At 29.0% G+C, this 9,290-nt stretch overlaps 1 protein-coding gene across 1 annotated transcript in view; it reads right to left on the bottom strand.

Annotated features, from left to right (window-relative positions):
• Nucleotides 1-3,943, bottom strand: part of LOC117180204 — a 15,411-nt gene extending 11,468 nt beyond the window's left edge. Inside the window, exon 1 of the mRNA XM_033372587.1 lies at nucleotides 3,772-3,943. Coding sequence (XP_033228478.1) covers nucleotides 3,772-3,871 — 100 coding nt within the window. The 5' untranslated portion in view covers nucleotides 3,872-3,943. The remainder of the gene's footprint in view (nucleotides 1-3,771) is intronic.
• Nucleotides 3,944-9,290: the final 5,347 nt, after the last annotated feature.

Raw genomic sequence — 9,290 nt, 5'->3', positions numbered from 1 at the left:
AGCTCCAAGGAGATTATGTTGAAAAATAAAAAAAAATTTACCCAAAAAAAATTGTTTTTATACTTCATTCTAAGGACTTATTGAACTACCCTCGTAAAAATGGAATCATTTGGAGTTGAAATTTTATGATTTCTAATTCAAAATGTTCAAAATTGAAAAATTTAATTTTTAAGAATATCGAAATTGAATTAAGAATTAAAATTTCGAAAAGTGAAATTGTCTTATCGCCAATTAAACGTATTCAAAACTAATTAATTAAACCATTTTTAATTTGAATAATTTTAAATTCGAAGCGCTTGAATTTTGACAATATGAAATTGAAAACTAAATTCAACTTTTTAAAGCTTTTGGAATTCTGTAATTTTAAATTATTAGATAAAAATTATAATTAACCATTAATTTTGATTTGCGAAAATAGGTCAAGGTAAAAAAATTCTTATTTTCACCGCTCAAAATGTAAATCTATTCAATTAGTTAAATTAAGAACTTTTAAAATTTTATTATTCTAAAAAAAGCGTTCAAAATAAAAAAGTAATTTTAAATGGGAAAAGTAAAAATGAAAAAAAACTATGGGACGTTGGAAATTAAACAAATTCAAACTTGATTCAAAACTGAAAAAAATGTAGTCGCCAAGGATTGTGACATTCAAACTTTTTAATCCTCATACCCTTTAAATTTTCAATTATTTTAAGTACACGTGAATCGCTTAAAAATGAGCAATTTCAAAAATTTTAATTATAATTTTCAAAAATTCATCGTTTAACATGAAAATTCAAAACTCCAAAATTGCAATTATTAAAAATTATTCAATTACTAAGTCACCAATTTCAGATGCTTGAAGTTTTATATATTTTTATTTTGAACAAAAAATTTTAAACCTTTCAATTTTTAATCGTTTAATTTTTAACAATTCATATATAATTATTATTCATGTTTAAATTAGTCAATAATATATTTTTTAATATTAAATGATATATATTTTTTAAATCTTGAACTGAGGAGCGGACAATTTTGAGATATTATAGTGAAAATTAAAAATTTAAATAAAGAATACAAAACAAGACTTTTATATAAGAGTCCAATGTTTGATATTTTACAATTTCTAACTTTTAAACATTTTTGCGATTATAAATTTTAAAACTAGGATTATAAATTGAAATTATAGAATTTTCAATGATGTAGTATCAAGACCATGCCACGTTCTTTTATACCGTTAAAAATGAAAGACTTTTAAATATTGCTAACCTTCAAAGTTAAATTTGTTTAGAAAAGTTTAAAATTAAATTTTTTCTGATTAGGAATTTTCCCTAAGGGTGACCAGATGGCTTTGTCCGAAAATCAAAATACGTAACACGTTTTTCCTTTGTTTCAATAAAGATGGAAATAAAATTTCCATGAAGCCAAAAGGGATATAACGATATAAACAAAAGAAAAACGCGTTACGTATTATGTGCACGTCACCTAAGGAGCATTATTTTAAAAAAAGGGTTGCTACAAAATATCAGTTACGATTTTCCCTAACTTTCCCTGACTTTTACGTGGCCAATTTTTCATTTACCCTGAACGTCACAAATTTTTCATCAACGTTAAATTTTCAAAAAAAAGAAATTCATGTTTAACAAAAAAGATATATTTTCAACTAGCAAGATTAATTTTATAACAAAAAGGATGAATTTTTAACAAAAGACAAGGATTTTCAAGAAAATAGTTTAATTTTTAAACAAAGAAATGCATTTTGAACTAAAATGAGGAACCTTCCACAACATAAATTAATGTTCAACTAAGGAGATTACTTTTCAACTAAAGAAATGACTTTGCAACCAAAAATATGAATTTTTCCCCAAACGATTAATATTCTGCTAAAAAGATGAATATTTAACCAAATAGTGGAATATGCAACTAAAGAAGATACAGTTTCCAACCAAACACGGAGTAGTTAAATTTCCAGTTTAAAAAATTAATTTTTAACAAATAACATCAATTTTCAATGAAATATATAAATTTTCGACCAGTTGAAAACTAATTTTCAACAACGGAAAAACGGCTTTTGAATTACATTGATGTATCATCCACCACTTTTATTTTTAGCCAAAAAGATTACATTTCTACAACAGATCAATTTTTGAATTAAAAAGACGAATTTTCAATCCACAGTGATTTTTCAGTCAATAAAGAAAAAAATGTATAAAAACTGTTCAATTTTCATAAGAAAAAATCGAATTTTGAACAACTTTACAAAAAATTATGCGAGTCAAAAAATTTAATTTATACGAGAAAAGATGAATTTTTAAATTAAAAAGACGAATTTTCAACCAAAAATGATATACTTTTATGTTTTTAACAAAATTGTTGAAGTTTGAAAAAATAAAATAACTGTAAAAATAAAAAAATGTAGTTTATTTATTACGACCATAAATTATACAAATATCTTTTTCGAGGTCAACATTTTTATTTAAATAATTGAGTATAATTTGTACAATATGTATGTTAAATATTTTAAATACTTTTCTAAACTTTCAATTTTTTTTACTCTATTCGACGTTTTTCCCCCCTTTCAAATATTAGTAGCATTCTACTCATGTGAAGTTTTTTAAAATTGAATTCACCATTTGGAAGTAGATTAAAAAACAATGAAAACGTAAAGAGTCAAATTGTGTAACAAAATTGCAAAAGAAGGCTTGAAAATAATTATTTTGAAAAATCAGTTTTTTAAACATATTAATCAATAAAGTCAATTAGAAAAACATAATTCGGCGAAAGGAGATAAAAAGAGAGAAATATCTGTAAAACAACATTGTAATTGGCTTATCTTATCCGAAACAGTTAAATGACAATTCAAAATAGAGGGAGAAAACAGAAAAAAAAAGAACTTCATTGACAGCTAACTTCACTTCGTTGAGTACTGAGGAGAAAACAATGATACTAAATGCAGGAGACGACCATTTGTTTTTGTAAAATCTTTGTAATTAATGATAATTATGAACATTTTACTATTTTCAATGAGAACTAATTACCAAATAAACTCATTACAGTGAAAAAAATACTATTTTTACGAACAGGTATAGCAAAGATATTTATCTTTGGGTATAGTCTCTGATTACTCAACGAAGCGAAGTTAGCTAGTGATTAATCAAAATACCTAATTGGGAACTGTCAAGATTATTAAATTCAAATTTGAAGCACTGAACACGAAATAATTACAAATTTTGTTTAAAAACTGAAGCATAATCTTGAAAAAAAGTCCTTAAAAAATATTAATTTCAGTTTGAGCATCATGATTGTTAAAATTAAATAATTCTAATATAAAGTCAAAAATTCATCACTTCAAAACCAAGGGGAAGAACTTCATGTTGAAAAAAATTGTGTAAGGCGTCAAACTGACGCAAATAAACTGTCAAGACTGTCACATTAAATGACAGAGAAAGTTACGAGAAATAAAGCATGAAAAAAGCGAGCGGAAACATAGGAGAACATATGAATAATTTTTAGATTACTATATATAATAAATAAAATATTAATAATAATAGACGAAATAAACAAAAGGGCAAGAGGAGCAAGATTATCACATAACCTTAAAGATACAAAAACACTTGTATATATGAAATATTGATCTCAGTTATGTTAAAATCCTGCTTGGTGAAATATTCATCTGGGAATACATAAAAAACGTGTCATTATTAAAAACAATCGTCTTAATAGTGATTTAAAAACTTTTTTTAACAGCTGACGTGACATTTTCTGTTGACATGTATTCAGTTTATAAAGTACTACCTTGTTGATCATTATTTGATGGTCTCGCAGAATCTTTCTGTACTGGAAAATCCATTTGCAATCTATATAATTGAACACTACATGGCTTACATTGTAACATTGTGTATATGTTTATCCGTATAATTGCGTTTAATTGTTCATATAAAATGACATCAAAACAATTCTTTTACCTTTTAGTCTTTTACTAACTAACCTAACTTTCTTTTTTTTTCGATTACTATCGAGGTATCGAGATTTAAATATCGATATATCGTATTATTTGAATCCTCACCTGGAAAGTCAGGGAATTTTTTGAAGTTAAGGAATTTTGTCGAGAGCGTATTTCAACTTCTTTAAATTATAATATCAACTTACATAAAAATGTTGTTTTATTTGTAAAAGTAACTTTATATTAATGGAAAATTGATCTTTTTTAGTTGAAAGCTCTGGTATTTTGTTGAAACTTCCTCTTTTTTGGTAGAAAATTCATCTTTTTTGTTGAAAATTTAACACTAGTTCTTTATTCATAATGTGCCCCCTAAGGGTACCCTAATGTGTTCTCTAGATTCTTATATTTATTTTTTTTCGAGAGCGCAATTTGGAATGTTTCAGCGAACGAGTAAGCGAAAGCGAGAGAGAGAGAGAGAGAACGAGAACGCAACCACATCTCTTTAATCTACTCATGACATTACATATAAAAATATCTTAACAATCTTCACGTTTCTAATCGGAGCGTCTTCAGTTTCCTTTTTCTCACTTCTTTCGTACCTCCATTTTGCCATTTTACCATTTTTTTCACATATCCATTCTTTCTCATTCTTTTGCATTCGCTCCTCTAGAAACTTCTAACTACTTCATCTACTTTTCCGCAATCCATCCTCCCCTACAATCTTTACCACAATCTCTTGCCAGCTTCCTTTATCTTCCATTCCTCTCCTACAACCTTCCCATACATGCTCCCATGTTTCCTCTTCCCACTCACAGATATCGTACCCCTTCCTTTACCTCGTTTCCTAATCTAAATCTTGCTATATTCTTGTCCATCTTTTCTCTCCTCATCCCTTTTCTAAATACTTTGCTGCTACTTCATTTTTTATCATCTTATACCATTTATTATATTTTGATTCCTTAATCATTCTTCATCGTTCTATTAATTGTCTTTCCCTCTCCTTTTTTCAATTCTTCATAGTTTACTCTAGTTTTGTCTTTTATATCTCTAGCATTAAAGAACCCCCACCTTTCTTCTTCCCATCTCGTTAATTTTATCGTCCTCCCTCTCCTTTCTTCTACGTCTATCAAACACTTTCTCCCTAACTCTCCTCCCTTTCATTTCCTAAGCTTCGTCTCAAATTTTCAGATCCTTTGTCCTGCTTTAGTACTTAATTAATACATTTGCGCTTCTTCTTTAGTGAAAGGTGTCCTCCATTCTATTTCTAACGCATCCAAGCTTATATACCTGTCTTGTAAATGTTCAATCACTTTCCTTTCTTTTCATTACCATAGCTTTTCTCCATAACCTATAATACTGGTCATACCAGCCCCTTGTCCATTTTTTTAAAAACTTTTTTTTTCCTATTTCACATATCTGTTTCATTACCCCTGCTGTTTTTATCCTTTCTCTTATATGAGCTCTATTATGATCTCCATTAGTATCAACCCAGTGGGCACACAGGTCCTAAACTTGTCCTACATACGTCTTTCGGCGGACGTCCTGAGAATCTTTTAAAGACATGAAAAGATCCAAAGGATGTTTTAAAGACGTCAAATCATATGACAAAGAGGTACATTCTAAGGACGTCTTTAGGACGTCCCGGTGCCCACTGGGAAGTTATATCCCAGATATTTAAACTCTTTTGCTTCTTCTAACTTTATTACCTTCTAGCTCTCCGCCCATTCTTTTTCTCTTTCCCCTCCTATTCTAAAACTTATTATCTTCGTATTTTCTACATTTAAATTCAACTTTTTCCTATCTTAGTAATTCTCTAATCCTGTAGTTAAGCCCGCCATCCTTTCTTCATTCTCTACCATCAATACTATGTCGCCTGCGTATGCCAGTGTATATACCTTTTTATTGCCTATCCTAACTCCTCGAAATCATTTTCTCTTCATTTATTCTTCCGAGTCTGACATTAATATACGTCAAACCTTGTTTACTGCTAGACTCGTTTATTGCAAACCTCTTTTATTGCTATAGTTCCTTTAATTCTGTCCCTCCATATTTCCAGACTTCATTTGGAATCTCATCTATACGAGGTGCCTTTCCGTCTTTCATTATTCCCGACACCTTGAATAATTGTTACCTTGTTATGTCCTCCTCCTCATCTGTTTGCCGACCATATTTTCCTCCTTTCCAAACTTTTCTCTCGACCCCTCCTAGTGATTCCGTAAAATATTTTTTTCCATTCAAGTATCTCAATATCCTGGCATACTCTTTCCCTTCTTCTGCTGTATCTATTTACCACCTTCTAAACCTCTTCTTCCGTTCTAGCATTCTCCGCTTTCTCTTCCAACCGTTTACTTTCCTCCCTTTTTTTGATCTTCTGTTTACTTCTGTTTACATTCCTCACCCCAACCTCTTATTTCCCCTCCTCCACTAACTTCTTTGTGGCTTATGCACTCTAATACTTTTTTAATTTCCCTTATCATAATTTTCATCTCGCTGACATTTTCTTTCCCCATTTTGAGTTTTTGACCTTTCCCTTAATCTTTTCTTTATATATTCCATTAACCAATCCCCTCTTCTTGACCATTTTACTTTCTCTTCCTTTTTAGCCTTAATGTTATTAGTATTTTCTTCCTCTGATTCATTACCGTTTCTTTTTTTCTTCCTAAACGTGTATGTTCCCCTTCCTCATCTCCCTCTATATTTCCATTCAGGATAAACTATGTTAACTCCACTAAGCTCTTTAACCATTGTAAATCACCGTTTACATAAACTCCCACTATTCTCCACCTCTCTACTCCGACATTTATTTCTTTTAATATTAATCTTTCTTTTTGTTCTTTATCACTTTTTTATCCTTATCTGTTACAATAAATTTAATATCTGATATGTTTGCATGTTAAACCTGTCCTTTGTAACCTCTTGGTCAGTTTCCCCTGACTCTGTCCTATTCCTTTATATATAGCCACGTCTCCATCACTACTACTAGATCCCATTACGTCAAATTTCTCATAAACTCCCTACCCTTTCTTTCCAAGCCTGCTCTATTCCAGTAAAAATTAGTCTATCAGAATTCGAGGCGCGAACAAAGCTATAGAACAATGCGTCGGACTAGATTTTCAGGGCCAAAAGGTGGCCACGATCTAGAGTGGAATATAATACTACATACGACACAGGACGAAAGTAGATTTTTCCCTCGGATAATTACTGCCCTCGGGAAAAATCTTCTCGATCGGACAGTAAACACAACTTCCGGAAAAATCTGCTCCTTTCGCCCTTTTCTGCATAGTGTACTCTTTTCGACGGCGATCTGAAAATTTTTGGATTTTTCAGGATTGACCATATATCTTTCTTCTTTTCACTGCTTCCCTTTTCCTCTCTCTTTTCTACCGTTTTCCTATACTTTCTCCTTGCCCTCCTTTCTTTATTCTCCCCTTTCGGTATACTGGAAAAATCCTTGTCTAAATCCCTTTTTTTCTTGCTGGTACTCGCTTCGCTAGCCATAAATTAAATTCAAACAATCCCGCCTTCTATCGCTCTGTCCCTATATTTTTCTCTCTTGACTGAAAAATCTTTTTTAGTTGATAATTCCGCTCTGATTAAAATTCGTCTTTTTGATTGAAAATTAATTTTTTTGACTACAACTTCAACAAATACAGTTAGAACTTTATCTGTTTTGTTGAAAACTCACGTTTTTTGCCTGATTATACACTTTTTAAAATGAAAATTGAATCACATAATTGTGTTGCATAGTCCACCTTTTTAGTAAAAAATTATATTTTTTATTTAACATTAATTTTTTCATTTAAAAAAGTTGAGAATCGATGCATTTTGTTGAAAATTCTTGCTTTGTTTTTGTAGAAAATTAATATTCTGGATTGAAAATTCATCTTTTATTTGCATAAGTAAACTACTTGATTGAAAGTTAAATTACTGTATCCATGATTTTAATTGAAGATTCATCTTATTGGTAGAAAATTTAACTATTTTGTTGCAAATACAAGTAAATGGTTTTAATACTTTTAGTTTTAAAATTTAACTATTCCAGTATAGAAGATTCATCATTTTGGTTGAAAATTCATTACTTTGTTTCACTATTTTGTTGAAAATTAATTTTTTAAATTAATAATTCAACATTTTTTACTTGAATCCTCATCTATTTCTTTACAAAAATTTACTTGTTGGTAATAATTAATCTGGTTGATAAAAAATTCATCTTTTTGTTAAAAAATTAAAATGTATCAGTCAGATTTATCATTTTAAATAAAAATCCATCTTTTTAGTAGGAAATTAAACTTCTTAGTTGAAAGTTGAACACTTTTGTTAAAAAAATTTTGTTGTTGAAAATTGAAATAATTGCCGAAAAAGCGTTTCTCAATTCTTTTTTAACTAAAAGAGTAACTAATCCATTTGAATATTTCGTTATTTAAGTTAAAAATTCATCTTTTTGGTTGTAAATTAAACTAATTAGTTGAAACTTAAACAATTTTGTGTCTAATTAATCAATTAATTTCATAAACAAAAAATGTATTGAATACAGTTCATTATTTCAATACTTTATTCAAAAATTGATCTTATGTAATTAATTTGTTCAACTTAAAATTTAAGTATGGAATTTTTTATTGAAAATTTAGCTTTTTTGCTGGAAAGGCATGTATTTTGTTAAACAAAACTTTTTTGGTCGAAGATTAACGACCTTGGTTGAAAATACATTTTTTTGTTAATAAAAATTCAACTATTCCAGTTGAGGATTCATAATTTAAGCGGAAACTTCATCTTTTCGGATGAAATTTGAATAATTTTGTTGAAAGTTTTGTTGAAGTATACTTAAAAATTGCTCCATTGAATTTTGATAAATAAATTGGGCATTTTTATAAACAATTAGAGATTGATAACAAAGGACTTAATTTGTTTACTTTTTATGTGGATTAATATTCCTAACACAATTCAGAATATACTTTAAAAATTTCAAAGTGGAGAAATGAATAGTTATGTTTTGATGAATTTTTACTTTTTAGTTATAGCCACTGCAGGCTTCAAGCGTGCCTGCATGTATTATATTGAAATAACAACTACGTATTAAATATTTTTCAACAAAGACCGAAAAAAATATATTTTACGCCAACAAAATTTTAGGGGGTTAATCTCCTGTGGAATGACCCATATATTTTCCTATATTCGTGAAATATCTCCTTATTTTCTCTGTTTTACAGGGTCTCGATTCTCCTGGAAAATTCTTAAGATACCTGGAAAAAATCTGCAATCATCAGGGAATTTTTTCAAGAATTTGAGTGGATACCCTGGAATCGCATACATTCCAAATTAAAACATTAATGTAACTGAATCTAATGCGCTTTTTAAAAATACAATATTTTTT

This window comes from Belonocnema kinseyi, chromosome 9 (genome assembly GCF_010883055.1).
Source record: "Belonocnema kinseyi isolate 2016_QV_RU_SX_M_011 chromosome 9, B_treatae_v1, whole genome shotgun sequence".
NCBI classification, from domain to species: Eukaryota; Metazoa; Arthropoda; class Insecta; order Hymenoptera; family Cynipidae; genus Belonocnema; species Belonocnema kinseyi.
The sequence above is the reverse complement of the archived record's forward strand: the minus strand, read 5'-3'. Positions and strand labels throughout refer to the sequence as shown.